General features: G+C 39.7%; 1 protein-coding gene across 2 annotated transcripts in view; it reads right to left on the bottom strand.

Annotated features, from left to right (window-relative positions):
* LOC103143381 (partitioning defective 3 homolog) overlaps nt 1-10,736 on the bottom strand; it is a 299,858-nt gene extending 289,122 nt beyond the window's left edge. Inside the window, exon 1 of one of the 2 annotated variants that reach the window (XM_016675207.1) lies at nt 10,328-10,736. In XM_016675207.1, the coding sequence (XP_016530693.1) occupies nt 10,328-10,447 (120 nt within the window). In that variant the 5' untranslated portion in view covers nt 10,448-10,736. The remainder of the gene's footprint in view (nt 1-10,327) is intronic. The other variant, XM_007559893.2, reaches the window with a different exon arrangement.
* Nucleotides 10,737-14,767: the final 4,031 nt, after the last annotated feature.

The following is a 14,767-nucleotide window of genomic DNA, read 5'->3' as shown; positions in this document are numbered from 1 at the left end:
AATGATTTGTCCAAGATTTATGATAAGAAGTCATATGTGTCACTGTAGGGCCAAAAAGATATGGAATGAAATAGCTGTCTTGGTTTTGTTGTAGGCTGCATATTGGGGATTCTACTTATGCATTATGGTGTAGACCCCGCCTCTCGCCCGAACGTTGGCTGGAAATAGGCACCAGCACCCCTCCCGACCCCACTGAGGGACAAGGGTGTTCAGAAAATGGATGGATGGATGGATTATGGTGTAGTTCAACAATGATGTTTAAGTCTACATGTTTAGGGCCATTACTGAAAGAGGTACCCACACTCCAGTCTCAAAACTTTTGCAGCCCCTAACAAGGTCTCTGCTGGGAATGTCCTATCTTTAGCTCCATCAATCTGACCATCACCTCTGACCCCTCTCCCTGCCCCTAGTAAAAAAACAACTCCACTGCATGATGCTACTACTACCTCCATGTTTCATAAGTTGCTCTCAGAAGCCACCTGTGTGTAAGTTACTCCATTTTCTGAAGAGAAAATATTTGGATGTTGTGTTGGTTGACTGCATAAAATCTGGATGAAATTCATTGAAGTTTGTACTCATGACAAACCAGAGAAGCTTTTGCAGAACACTGTAATCATGCTTAGAGGAAAGTATTTGTCTACAGAACAAAACATACACCAGCATTAGCTCAATTATCTTAAATCAAATGAAAGAAACAAGTCTTCTGCTGTACAATAGCCTTTAATCTACATCCATTACTTTTCAACCCACTTTGAGACATGTCTTCTTTAAACAGAGGGCGGAGAGACCTCAACTGATGACATGGTAAAGTTATGAGGTCTAAAAAAGTAGAACAATTATTTTATTATTTTACCTCTCTGTTCTTTGTGCTTGCTCCATCAGCAAAGAAGGAACACACATTAAATTAGACAATTTACCTCTTTCCCCAAGGGCTCTTTCTGTCCAGAGGCCTGAGCGTGTTTTGTTATTTCTATTTTTTTTTTTTTTCCGCTTGAGAAATTGAATTCTGGGTAAAAAGAAACGTTCGCCCAACACCTTTTACTGCCGTGTTTAGCTCCTTTGTTCTGGAACCATGCTCCACTGCTTCTTTTGCAAACACAACTCTTGACAGTGCAGCAACAGCTAACACATTTAATCAATTGAAATGAATTGCCTCATATGTTTGCAACTACTTATTTCTTAGTCACAATACGAGGCGGGATTAGAGCCACGGTAAAAGGTCTGGGAAAGACGGCAGTGAGCCAACATTACATCATCACCTTTGTCCTTGATATAAGCGTTTGGAAAAGCTGTGGCAGAAAGGCACAAGAGGAGAGGATGATGTTGTTTTAGCAAAGAAAAATCTGGTGCTAAAAGTTAATATAAAAGACTTTAACACCTGCAGAGGCCAGTCTTCCCTCCGTTCTCTTCATATGGAGATTTGTATCTTAAATGGTCCTGACCAGCTTCAAAAACCTAACCCTTCCTACCCCCCCCATGTTACCCGAACTTATCCAAGTATCCAGTCGTTGTTAAGCCACTTGATTTGGTTTTATTGCTCCTTTTTAAATCTCACACTGATAGTTTGAAAGCTAGGAAAGGAGAATTATTAGTGAAAAATTTTAAATGAGGTGAGAAAAACATGAAATAAGACACTAAATGCCAAATAGCAAGCTTATTCTTGGGGTTCTAACATCTCCTTACAATATAATACTGGAAATGTTTGGAGCATTTCACAAATTTCAGTCTTGTATAAGGGTTTGAACTTTCTAGGGCCTACTAATGCTAATGATGCTAATCGCTAGCATGTTAGCAATGCTAAAGACAGTTTAAGATGTCAGCTCACTGAAGTTGTTTTGATTTTGTTTTGAATTAGCAAATTCTCAGTTTCAAGATATTCCTGTCTTATACACAAGATGATGTCATCTCTGCTCGTATGAATAATTAACAGGAAGGCGGCAAGTACTACAGTGCTGCTAACTGTAGTACTTAAAGAAAAACTTGGAAAAAATTGGTACCAGCATGTCATATATATACAAAAAAATAAAACAGAGGTGGCAATTCCTATTTTTCTTGGTCATTTGAAAAAAATAACGTGGGGTCAAAACTGAGTTGTGTGTTTCCTATCACAGTTTTCAAATCTGTCAAAACGTATGCCACACAGCATGTAAAAACATGTAAAAAACATTCCAGTCTTCAGGCAAACTGATATAACTGGTTCTCAGATAATATTATATGCTCTCTGTGCACTTTTCACTTTTGGTATTCAGAGGATGGAAACAGACAAAGATCTGGTCAGATAAAAAATAAACGAAGCTTGGAAAAAAAAAACAACTTTGGTTGTCCTGTAATGTAAATACCACAGAGAAACTGATGTAAATTTTGCAAACCACAACTAATAACACGTTCGTCAGCTTCATTTTCATTCCACGTGTCTAAAAAAAATGCAACTTATGCTTGGTGAAGATGAAAGTGGTAGGTCAAATATCTTCATACCAATAAGTCTTTGCCTGACGTAACATGATTCAGAAACTTTTTCCTCTTGACAAAAAAAAGTTGAACTGGTACATACTGGAGTATTTTACTATCTTAAATAAACAGGAAGTTCAAAACTTCCATTCTTTGTCTATTAAGTCCTTTCCCAACTTAAACATACCATTAAAGATACGTGAGATTTCATGCAGTGCATTTTGTTCTATATTTCTGTTTTAATTGTGTTTTCTTAGAATTAGCCAATAAGTTAAGATATGGAAAAGAAATGAGACTTCTGTTGGTATGAAAGGCAGATTTAGTTGTCCACAGATTTCAGGTCTGGGATTCCTGAGCGGCACTTTGAAAACCTTAAAAGAACGCCGCATTACCTCCACCAGACAATCCCTAAGGAACAGATGACAAGATACGTTTAGTATGCAAAACGTAAGAATTTACAGTCAACATGTATTGTAACCTCAAGTTGAAATAGTTTGGCATGAAAACGATGTTTTGCTATTCAGCTCCAAGGGCACTGAAAGCAAACAGCAAAAACCAAACAGAAACCCAAGAATCTGAGAAACTACACCACCATGCAAAACAGATCCTGACCCTGAACATTCCCACCGCTGGTTAGACAGGGCATAGCAGGAAAACCAATCCTTGGCATGCCCATGGCATACCCAGACTCTAGCAGTCACCACTGTGGTACTTTGCCTACTTTTTCTGCTCAGTCGTTTTCCCAATTTTGCTCCCTGTGCTCTTTGCAGACCCTCCTACAATCGGCATACAAATGTGTACATCAACACCTGTGTTTGCGCCTGAAATCCTTGCACCTGGGTGGGGAAGAGTTTGGATTACACAAGGTTCACGGAGACTGAAGTCAAAGTCTGCGATGCCATTCACATCAGCAGGGAACGTTTGCCAGACTGTTGTTTAATCAGTCTTCCCTGTGGGTTTCAGCATGGTGAAACAGCTTAGTAGCTCTGGTGGTGGTATTGTGATGTTATGAGCCCGCTTTTCCAAAAGCAGGGACATGAAAGCTTGTGAGTACGGATGCACCGATATGAAAATTTGGGTCAATATCAATATCCAATCTGATTGAGAAATTTGGGCAAAGCTTGAAAATTGATGCTCTCGATCCAATTGGAGTTTGAGCTGTTTTGAAAAGAAGAATGTGTAAAAAAAATATCATTCAGAATAAAAAAGCACACCACACTTTTCTGATTTCTATTTGTAAAAGATTTTGTTTCATTTTCCTTTCCCTTGACAATAACGTGTTACTTTGTGTGGCTTGTTACATAATCCCCAACAAAATGAATGACGTTTGTGATTGTCCATATTTCAGCTTTCAGTTCTCCATCAGGAATGTAATAACATGGAAAATTGTATGTCAGGACAGATCTGAGTTAATTTTTTTTCTGACTGTAGAATTACCAGACTTGCATACAAATTAATTAAAAAAATTGATCTAACTGATGAATTTCAAGTCACCAGAGTTTCTAACTACAAACATGACCAAACAAGCAATTTACAAGCCTCCTCGTAATTGCAGGCTGTCACCAGAGTGATTCCCTTTCTCAGTGTTTACATTCGCCGCACGGTATCTTTGATTATAGCACCAACAGCCAGTTTTTCAAACGCATGTTTAGTTCAAAATGGATGTGATCAGCTCAATCGTTCACTTAGATCTTCAGTAATAGTGAAGTAGGGCTTTGCATATTTGAGGCGCTTTAAATCTCTTCTGGATGGCTGGGCTAACTGAAACCCATGACTTGTGGAGCAGCAGGAGTGATGTTCTACGTGGGGATTGGTACTGGACTGCTCCCTGAAACAAAGTGAGTACGAAACGAGAAGTGTAATGCTGTGATCTACAGAGGGTGACGATGTTCATGCAGCCTCTTCTTCTAGTCATTTGGCTTCCTTTGAGGTTAGAAATTTTACTTTAGCTTGGTCGTTGCATTTACTAGCTAGCACTTATCGCTAGTCTTTATCCAATATAGCTTTCTCCAACATGTAAAATCCCTATCCTCCACCTGAATTGTTTCCCCCATTCATGCTGCAGCTACAGTCTGTTACATAACATCAAAGTGAAGTGAGCTAATGAGGACTGACAACTCTTTTAAGGCACTTCTCACATTCTAACTGGTGGCCTTTTCTGCACAGGATCACCAGGATGGGTCAATGACAGGTCTATACCTGAGGATTTCAGGATTAAAAACTGAACTTTAGACTCCGTCTTGTCTGCAGTAAAACCAAATCCCAGAAGTGTTTCTTTCAATATGTTTGTTTGTTTGGAGGAGTTGGGGGGGAAATCTAACCTAGCTACTCAACAAGAGAGACAACAGAGGTGTGTTTAAATAGATGTGAAAAATAGTGATGTGCATTTAGCTAAATTAAAAAAAATACCCCATAGCAAGCTTCACACAAAAGAGACAGACAAAAACAAAAGAGGTATGTTTAACTAGATGTGGAAAATAATGTTGTTCATTTAGCTAAATGAAAATTTAACCACTAGCTTCACACTTACGGCACACAGAGCTTGCTATCTTTTCAAAGGAAACAAATAAATACTCTTCCTGCAGAGAAAGTTTTTGGCTCTGATTGGTTCATTCTTCTGGCTTAACTCCAAGTAACTTCTAACTTGTGTGCAATCCCACTTTAAATACACAGACAAACTTGCTGGGTGCTGTTGCAACAGCCCTGGAGCTCAAAGTGTTGCTCAGGACTGCCATGAGAACAACAACACAGTATTCCAAACCAAAACATGGGAAAATGTGTGGACTCGAAGCTGGAGTGCCTTGCAAAAGCGTGTACGCTTCTCAAACCTGACGGATTAGCACAGAGCGGTTTTCAATTTGCATAGAAAATTCTGGAAAGTGTGATGAGCATTTTAATATGATACTGCTAAGTAAAATCCGGTGCAACCAAATGTTTTCAGAACCATTTGGTTGCATGAAAAACACCTTTTTCATGCAAAATTGCTGAATGGTGTGAAAGACTAATTGACCGATCTTTAAAAAACTAGATATATAGAGATTCAAATTTTTACCGATACCAATTTTTTTTTGTCTGAAAAGTCACTAAATATTCTGAAGGAGTCGCTAAATTGGCAACAGTGACGTGACTATTGTTAACCTGGTAGGCCAATCTGTCTGTCAATCCCCTCCTATGGCAGAGCCAAAAGGGGAAACTGATTGATTTTCAGACCTTTGCAGATGTAGTTAAGATTGGTGGTTTCACTTATAAGTATTGGCCAATCACCAATCTCCAATCTTCCAAATCCAGGTCGATTTATTGATGCACCCCTCTAATCTATAAACTTCTTATTGCATGACGGATGATGTGATGTGCATCTTTATGATCTATAACAAATTACTGGCTTAAAGGATGAAGCTTCCCTTAAATTTCTGGCTCAAAGGACACATGTTCTTCACATGCAGATAATGTAGCTGCTTAAATGAAACATTAGTATGGAAATAGGCAACTTACAGTCTTGACTTATAATCTTGTTCCAATAAGAAAATTCTCCATTTGTATATCCGAACAGTCTGGCTGTGTTGTGACATGTCATCAAGTCTGTATTTAGGGAATCTGGGGGGAGTAAAAAAGGCCAATTATGTGCTTTAAGGCTTTATCGTACATTTAGCCTCAGCAACTGTGGGAAAAGCAGAGGATGAATAACCACCCTGAAATGCAGCTTTTCGAAGAATTAGAAGCTCAGTGTCGGACCACAAACCATGGATGGGGTGAGTGAACATCTGCATACTCTTTTGTTATTTACCGCACAGCGTCCGTTAGGGGACTCTAGTTTCAAGATGACGAGTTGCGATCTGTAGCTGCCAATTACATCTTCTTATTGCTTCTGCTTTTTGAGGAGAAAAGCAGTATAGACAAAAGCTCTGAGAGCAGAAAGCAACATAGGAGACGGAGCAGCTCTAATCTTCCTTGATTGTGCAGATTGTACACCAGATTGGAGCTGAAGGTAATAGCGCTTGAAAGGGCGACCGATGCCTCTTTTTTGCTCCCCACAGAGGTTGTGACAAAAGCATCAAGAGTCCCTGGGGAAGCATCAGCACAGGATGTACAATGACTGAGCTCAGCTGCTGCAATCAAATACAAAGTGGATGGTAAGCCTATTATGACTGATATTCAATCTAAGCAACAAATATCTAAGCAACAAATATAGACATAGACAAAGAAAACTCAGAACAGACTAGGCATTGCCGTTCGTATTCCTTGAAGCTGTTCACATTTTATTGACTTTGCAATGTCAGCTTCTGCACTTGGTTCACACGGCAAGATTTTAAAATTACTGACCGATTGTGTGGTCTGAGAGACCACACATGTGATGGTACAAAATCGTAGGTATAACAGGTTTGGTCGTACGGTTTGTGGTATCGAGTCACCCGGCAGAAGCAACACACCACACACCAACCGATTTCACTCACCAACATTCAGATGTCAAACAGGAGATCTCGCAAAACCCTTCGACACAAAGAGACTGAGTCCAGAGAAAACAAATATGGCTGAATGAGAAGAAGAAGAAGCAGCATTGGTGATAGTTTGTGGACTATGTTTAACCGAGGAAACACAATTCAAAGATGTCTCCAATGTCCAACAGGACTTTCGGTTGCGTCACGGTAGTCTGTTTCATCCTCTGTGTATTATTAATTCCTCTTCGTGTTTCCGTCACCTCGCTTTTTGATTGGTTACACGTCACATTCAACAGGCTGCGTTGTTGAATGTCCTTGGGGGATGCCAGTCACCCTCCAATATTGGGCCATGACAATTCAACGTGTTGAATATCCCCAATTTTAGATTGGAGTGGTCGCCACGTCTTTCCACACAATGCAGGAATATCGCTTAAAATTATCTTTAGAGCCGTCCCAGCCATTCTTAAGATTTCTGGAATGGAAAGATCTGGATAAATATTGGTTTTAAAAATCTTCCTGTGTGAACTAGGCATTAAGTCTTTGGCAGCATCCAACAGGTTTCCTCCAAAAACTGCCCTGTATTTACCTCTATCTGTCTTCCCATTGTCTTCTCTTTCAAAAATAAGCATCCACAGAGCATGATCTAGAGCACTTCCATGTTTCACCATGGAAATTGTGTTTTTAGACTGATGTGTAGTGGTATTTTCCCACTACATCTGGAGTTTTGCATGCAAGACTTCAACAGTGTTCTCATCTGACCAGAGTATCTTTCTTGCACATGTTTGCAATGTCCTCCTACGTGGTTTGTGGCTAAGTTTAAATTGGATTGATGCACTGAACTGGTGCATTTAGTGGCAGTGCAAAGGAAGCTGAATGTAAATGCATATCTTATTTTTAAGGATATTTGAAGACAAGGGATCATTTTCCTTACTGTTATTTACATTACTGTTATAGTCTATCTGTCATAGGATATCCCAATAAAATACATTGAAGTCTGTGATTGGACAGCAATCAAGTGCAAAAAAATTAAAAAAAAAAGTTTGACGGGTGCGAAATCTTCTGCAAGGCATTGTAAGTGGATTCAAACGGAGTACACATCAGACATCTGAGACAAAAATGTGTACTGCTATTGAATGTGAAGTTTTTTACAGTCCGTCACGTTTTCCAGAAGCATCTCTTCAGAGAGGGGTTTGAAATCTGAGACCCTACACTCCGGGAAAGACTTTTTTTTTTCACTTTCTCTAAGGTCTCAGCTTATTGTGTCAAACCATAGAAAACACTGAGCAATACTTTCCCATCACAAGATGTCAGAAGAGACTGCATCGAAAGAAACCCATTGCAATTCTATAGATGACGAGCAAGACGTCAGCAGCTGTAAACCTATGAAACTCGGAGAGATTACATATTTTGTGTGGTCTGAAAGCCCTTGTCTTACACAAGCAAAGCCAAGCATTTTCCAAGGGGAAACTACAGCGGATCTTTTCAAATACACGGCTGCATGGATCAATGGATGAGTCGCCTGCATTCTGCTGAGGTGAGGAAAGCCATGAAGCTCTGGTAAGAAGAGGAGGGAGACGTCTGCATGGTTACCGGTGTACATCTAGGGAGGAAATGCTCCTCAGGATGACCAATAACGCTGATCAGATTAATAGTTGTTTCACTGTAAAGCTGACGGGCTTTCTCAGGAGACCAGCAACAGTTCTGGTGCCCCTTCTTTTGACTATAACCCCAATCTTTAGCTCCCTCCACAGACCAGACATAAGTCAGGGCTCCAAAACATTAATATTACTTCCAGCATGAAGAAACATGTTGGAAAAATTGAAATATTACTTATCAAAGTTTTTCATGGCAACAGCCAGATTTTAATCTTTTCACCAACAATAAAAAGAAAAATGGTTTGTGTCATTTCTAATTTAGATACATATCCAATAGCTTTGAAAGCGTCTGCAGACTGAATAGTCATGACTTGTTTTATCTGACTTTTCGTCATTGACCTGAGACATCTGTTATTACTATCGTAGACATTACGCTGCTGTGTTGTGTCAGCGTCCTTTTTCTGCGCATGCGGGTCACTTTGGGTCGTAAAACCGTTCATGGAGAAGTTTTAATGTTATCGCATTTACCATAGTTAATAGTATGAATGTCCACGCAAAAAAAATTGGATTTCAGCAAAAAATTGTAAATGTCAAGACCTAATGTGTGAATGTAACTATATACTGATCAAATTCAGTCAGGTGTCTGAAAGCTTCAATTAAGGTCTGTCCAGGTACAAACATCATGAAAAAAGCTGCAGTCCTGACTCTCAGGACAACTCAGTCTTTTCCGTACCCACAACTGATGACGATTTCTTTTTGATCTCTTGTGCCTTCCCCTAACAGAGTCACAACTTGGGCAAAGAGCCATCTCACCTTCAGCAAATAGTAATAATAAATAAATAAATAGATGCCAGAGAAGGTTTTGGAATTTGGCCTACCTGTTGAGTTCTACAGACACTAACCTACTAAGATTTTGATCAAACCTACAGAAAAAGACTAATTGGGCAACTACGAGTTGTTTGGCAATGGTTTTAAATAAAGGAAATCAGACCATGGTCTACAGTTTTGCTTAAACCAAGCCAAAGTAATCATGCCAGAAGAATCTCAAACATGTCTAATTAGAAATTTGAGAGAGGTAGACCCCCCTCTGACGTGACTCCAATGATAATAGAACCAATTGGCAAAGTGCTGTCACACACCATGGTAACAGTACCAAGCAGGAATTCTTTTATTTGTCTTTTACTGGGGTTTAGAGCGAAGCCACAAGAAAACAACAAAGCTATCACATTAAACTTGATCACATTGAACTTTTTTCTTCTTTTTTTTTCTAAACCGTGTAAGCCCAGGGCCCAAAGAGAGAATGTCAGAGTGGATTATGCAGCATGCAGATCCTGGATGCTCCTGAGCAGACGATATGGAAATTAGTTATTGCCTAATTCACCTGATCTCCCTGAGCAACCCTCCTTGTGAAATTACACACAAATACCTGCAGTCACACAGCGCGGGTCTTCCCCCCACCCAGTTGGAAATCCTGCTCACTCTGAATTTATTGCATAATTTCTTACTTTGTTGCTTCAACTTTCTCATGGGAAAAAACTAAAAGTTTAAATCAGACATTCACGTGTCGGAGAAGTTTGAGTATTATTTTAGAGTCATTTAGCTGTCATTGCTAGTTGTGTCAAAAAATTTGGGTTGGAAGGGGAAGTTCTCCAGGAGGGACCCCTGGGGGTCTCAACTCGTTCCCGAGGGAAAAAGAAAAAAGAAAGCGCCATGTTGAGGCTTCCCGGTGTGAATCCAGTGCACCGCTCCAGGAACTCGCAAAGCAGACGTTATAAAATCACTTCCACGGAGGAGAGAGAGTGTGCGTGTAAGAGAGAGAGAAATGAGAAAAGGGCGGGGGAGACCTACCTTTGCAATGGCCTTTTTATACCTCATGGCTGCTTGTTCGATAAGGTTTTGCACTTTAACGTTCCCATCTCCACACGGAACGACCACGCGCGTCCTCCCGAAACACACCGTCACTTTCATGTCTCCCCCGCTGCTGTTAATCCCAAAGAGGAAAAAGCCGCGTCCGAACGACGACAACAACCATCCCGTGTGTGTGTGCAAGCGAGTGGAAATGGGTGAAGGTGAAACAAGTAAAATCCCCCGAGAGAAAAATCGCTCTTCGCTGTGCTGCCGAGTCCTCAGAGGAGAAGCGGGCAGAAGCTCCACGCGCAGGATCCCAGCGGCGGGGCTGGGTGGCGTCCTCCCTCGTGCCGCGCTAACTGACTCACTTCACTTGCTTGAAAGTTCCCAACTAAAAAGCCTTTCCCGACTCCGAGTGCACAGCTGACAACTGACACTACGTGAGAGCCACATGTTCGAGCAGGCACGAAGAATGTACTTCCAGAGCGCTCTGAGGCCAGGCAGAGCCATCCGTCTATGAAATCCCACTTTTACACTTCTACTTTTAGCTTGGTGTCTGTTGCTTTTAATGATTGAAAGTGTTACATACCAAACTTTTTTCTTTTGTCAAAAATGTTTGGTATTATAACTGTAATGCACTTTGGAGTCTTATTTCTTGCAAACATCTGACGCAGTACAATTCATCTTTTCAAGGACTACACTTTTTTTTTTCTTTCAACCTGACTTGGGTTTCAAATATAAGTCAAACTGAGTTCAGTTCAGTTTAAGACATGTAAAGACGGCTAAATAAAAATGTAAGTGCAGGGATTCTGGTTAGGTGAGATGAAATAGAGGCAGTCAGATCGATCCAAAATAACGATAATATTGATACTAAGTCAGTATAGGATCAATATTAGCGTGGTAAGATTGATACTTTGGGTTTTTTCCAGTTTCTGTTGATCGTATTAATATGTTATTATAAAGTATTTTGTACACCTTATGATGACACATCCACTTAAATAATAAAAACATTGGCAATCCGGCCTCTGTATTTATTTGAATTAATACCAAAATATGCAGTATTATAGAGGAAGTATAGTGGTTTGACATTTTTTTCACAAGACAAGAACCCTGAACATGTGGACTAAGCAACAATGGAATAGTTTAGATCAAAGTGTATTGATGTACATTGAATCCTTAGTATTTTCAGGGGTATTTCAAAGGCACCTTCGAACAGCTCAGATCCACAAATACTTGAGTCTGTCACAAAAAATGTTTACAGTTGCCTATTTTAATAGTTCACACACCAAATATACCTTAATATACATTACTATGCACCATGTAAACATTTAACTAGCTAGTTGTAAAGTGGAAAAATGTAAAAGGACAAAGGGGTATGATGCTTTTGCAAGGAACTGCAAATCTGATTTGAGGGGAGGATGTAAAATATTAGAACATTTTATTTTCACTTTGATCCCCATTAAAAAAAAAGCCAAAACATGAGAATATGTTTGCTAATGTGATGCCATTTCCATATCAAATACATGCAAAAAGCCTACATAATAATCCCCACTCAACCTGCTGGATAAATAGCAATTTTAACAAACAAGAAAGATTTTGGGTGTCTTATCTGCAGTTGTAATGTCAGATCAGAGCACTTACTAATGGGAGGAATTATACTGTGTATGAATTATTGACCTGCATAGCTGGATAAGGACTATGCCAAAGGATAGATAAAACGTATGACCCAATTTACAGAGAAAAGCTGAAACCTTTCTGTGGAGCTTCCCTCGCTCCCTGCAGCTCTGACTCTTTATGATCCAATGTAGTCCAAATGAATGAACATGAACGTCGGCTCAGTATGGACAAGGCAGGTCCAAAACCGTGTAGTGTTAGCACAAGCATCAGGGTGTCACGTGGGCCAAAGTTTCTAAGCTAGCACCAAGTGTTTGCCTGGTGTCAGATGTCTTTGTTTATTGCAATAATAACTTTAGACCATGCTCTGTGACTTCCTTATTTCTTCTGTTTGTAGTGGCCAGGGTTCACCCTGCAGAGGTACAAGCTAACAAATTCTGCCTCAACTGTACCTATACTGATACATCTGACTCTGGAGGAAGATGTTTTATGGTATGCTCGTTTGCAAATGCTATGAGTTCTGTGACACTTTTAAATTTGACAGGAAATGCATGAGGAGCTGAACTGTTTCCACAGGTCATTTCTTCCTAGATCTTGTCGATGACGTATACCAACACACCTGCTTTCACTTTTATGTAACTAACTCCACCTAGTGGTGACTGGGAGCAAAATACTCAATAGGAAAACAACACCTATATACTGTATGTGCACGTTTTTTTTTTTTAACCATCAGTAGAGAGTTAATATCACTTATTATAATTTTACAGTTTCTGTAATGGCACAGATTGCTGTTTTTCTTGTTTTTAGAGAAGTAAGGACTGAAACAACGCCGGTGTTTTGCCTTAGACTCTCCAAATGAAGAAGTCTACCTTTGGGAATAACTAAAACTAGCAATGAAAAAAAAAATCTTTGACAGGGAATTGAAGATTGGTTGTTATAGAGCCCTGCTCTGGTTTTTGTGATAAAAAGTCAAAACAAATGTGAGCATTCATTATCCTGAAAGTATGTTTCTATTTATGTTTTCCCACTTACATTCCCCCCCCCGTTGGTTACTGAAGTGAGGGAAGCGCACCTTCTTCGTTTATACATTTCCAGACATGCCCCGCATGGAAAGCAGACTGGCATTACAAAGGAGACGACGTAAACACCGAATGCCTGTCTCTGTGTATGTTCTGACTGTCATGGAGATGTTTACCCTGTGTGCTGGAACACGGTCTGAAGAATGGGCGTTCATAGTACGTCCTAATGTCATGGCATGCTTACATCACTCTATGAGGTGTCACTACTGACAAAGGCCGCTTTGACACTGAGTCACTTGGACAAAAGCAATAGTTCCTTGAAGTTACCCTGCGGATTCAAGTACAGCTTTCTACCAAAGTATTTAAGAAGCTGCTAAGAAGTCCTTGTGGTTCTTTTGATGGAAGGTAATTTTCTATGAGCAAACTTAAACATGCACACACGAAAATAAATGTGATCTGACAAGAAAATACCAAAGAGCAACAAAAGTTTGGTTGCTCCGGGACTTCAGATGCTGTAAGAACTTACATGTTGTTGGCGGATTCAAGGCATACTTTATGGTATTTACGGAGGAGCAAGCTGGAATCTTGTGAAGCATCACAAATTTGGAGCAAACTTCCAGAAAACTGCAAAACAGCCAAAAGACTGAGTTTATTCAAATCGAGGCTAAAACCCCATCTGTTAGGGTCTGCCGTTGATAAGTGTTAAGTGGAACACCTCATGTGTATTTGCTTGATCATTTTAATGATGGCGTCTGACAAAATGTAATGTTTCATTGTTTGTTTCAGAATTAGTGAACCTATGATATTTTTACGATGTAGAAGATCATAAAACTGTCTCATTGCTGAAAGGTGCTACACAAATAAATGTGACTTGACAGCAACTCTCTTTGGCAATACGTCTCTGAGTTTAGGAGAAACCGCAGTACCTCGTGAAGGCATGCATACCACATGGACCCGTTCATATTTTCTCAAGTTACAACAACAAAATTCATTGTATTTTCTTTATGAATTTTATGTGATAGATCGAAAAATTAAATACATGTTTCAAGATTTTAATTGCAAACATGAAACTACAAACTGACGTGTACTTTTATACAGTCCTCATTGCTCTAAAAACAATGTATCCACTCCATACTGCATTAATTGACATTAACGCTTTCGTTGAATAAGTCTGAAATTAATTAAATACGAACCAAAAGACAACTGCTTAAGTGTTTTTTTTCCCCCCGCCCATCTTGATACAGTTGCTCATCAGAACAAAGCAGCTGAATCTGTACAAGAACATTCAGAGGGAATGTTACGTTGGCTAGGTGCCTCGCTTGATTATACGATTTAAAACCTGAAGGATCGAAGTTCTAAAAAAAAAAAAATTCCCACACACTCGGCAATGTCTGACATTGCTTTAATGAAGGGCCTGACACACGCTGAGGCTCGCACAGCAGGTTGCAAAGCTCCACTACGAGCTGCTGCTACAGGAGTTCAACTGTATGAAAAAAAAAATCATTAGCTCAAGGCAATGTTAATCTACAATCGTGAGTAAGACACCAAAACATTCAACGTTTAATGAGGCGGGAGCACGTCAAGCCCAAAAACAAGTAATTTTGGTCGTTGCTTTTAATTGTGACATGTCTTATCTTGTTTATCTTCTACCCCTGAAACTGTTTGCAGCTTTGACAATATTTTAATGTTAATAGATGAGGTTTGCTCTTATTTACAAATTGTAATTATCAAGAGGAGAAGCATTTAGACTTGACATTTAGAGTCAAGTTTCCTTCTGCCTGGTCTTCTTTTAAGGATTCAGTACAGT

Source organism: Poecilia formosa, unplaced genomic scaffold (assembly GCF_000485575.1).
Source record: "Poecilia formosa unplaced genomic scaffold, Poecilia_formosa-5.1.2 Scaffold109, whole genome shotgun sequence".
Taxonomy (NCBI): domain Eukaryota; kingdom Metazoa; phylum Chordata; class Actinopteri; order Cyprinodontiformes; family Poeciliidae; genus Poecilia; species Poecilia formosa.
The sequence above is the reverse complement of the archived record's forward strand: the minus strand, read 5'-3'. Positions and strand labels throughout refer to the sequence as shown.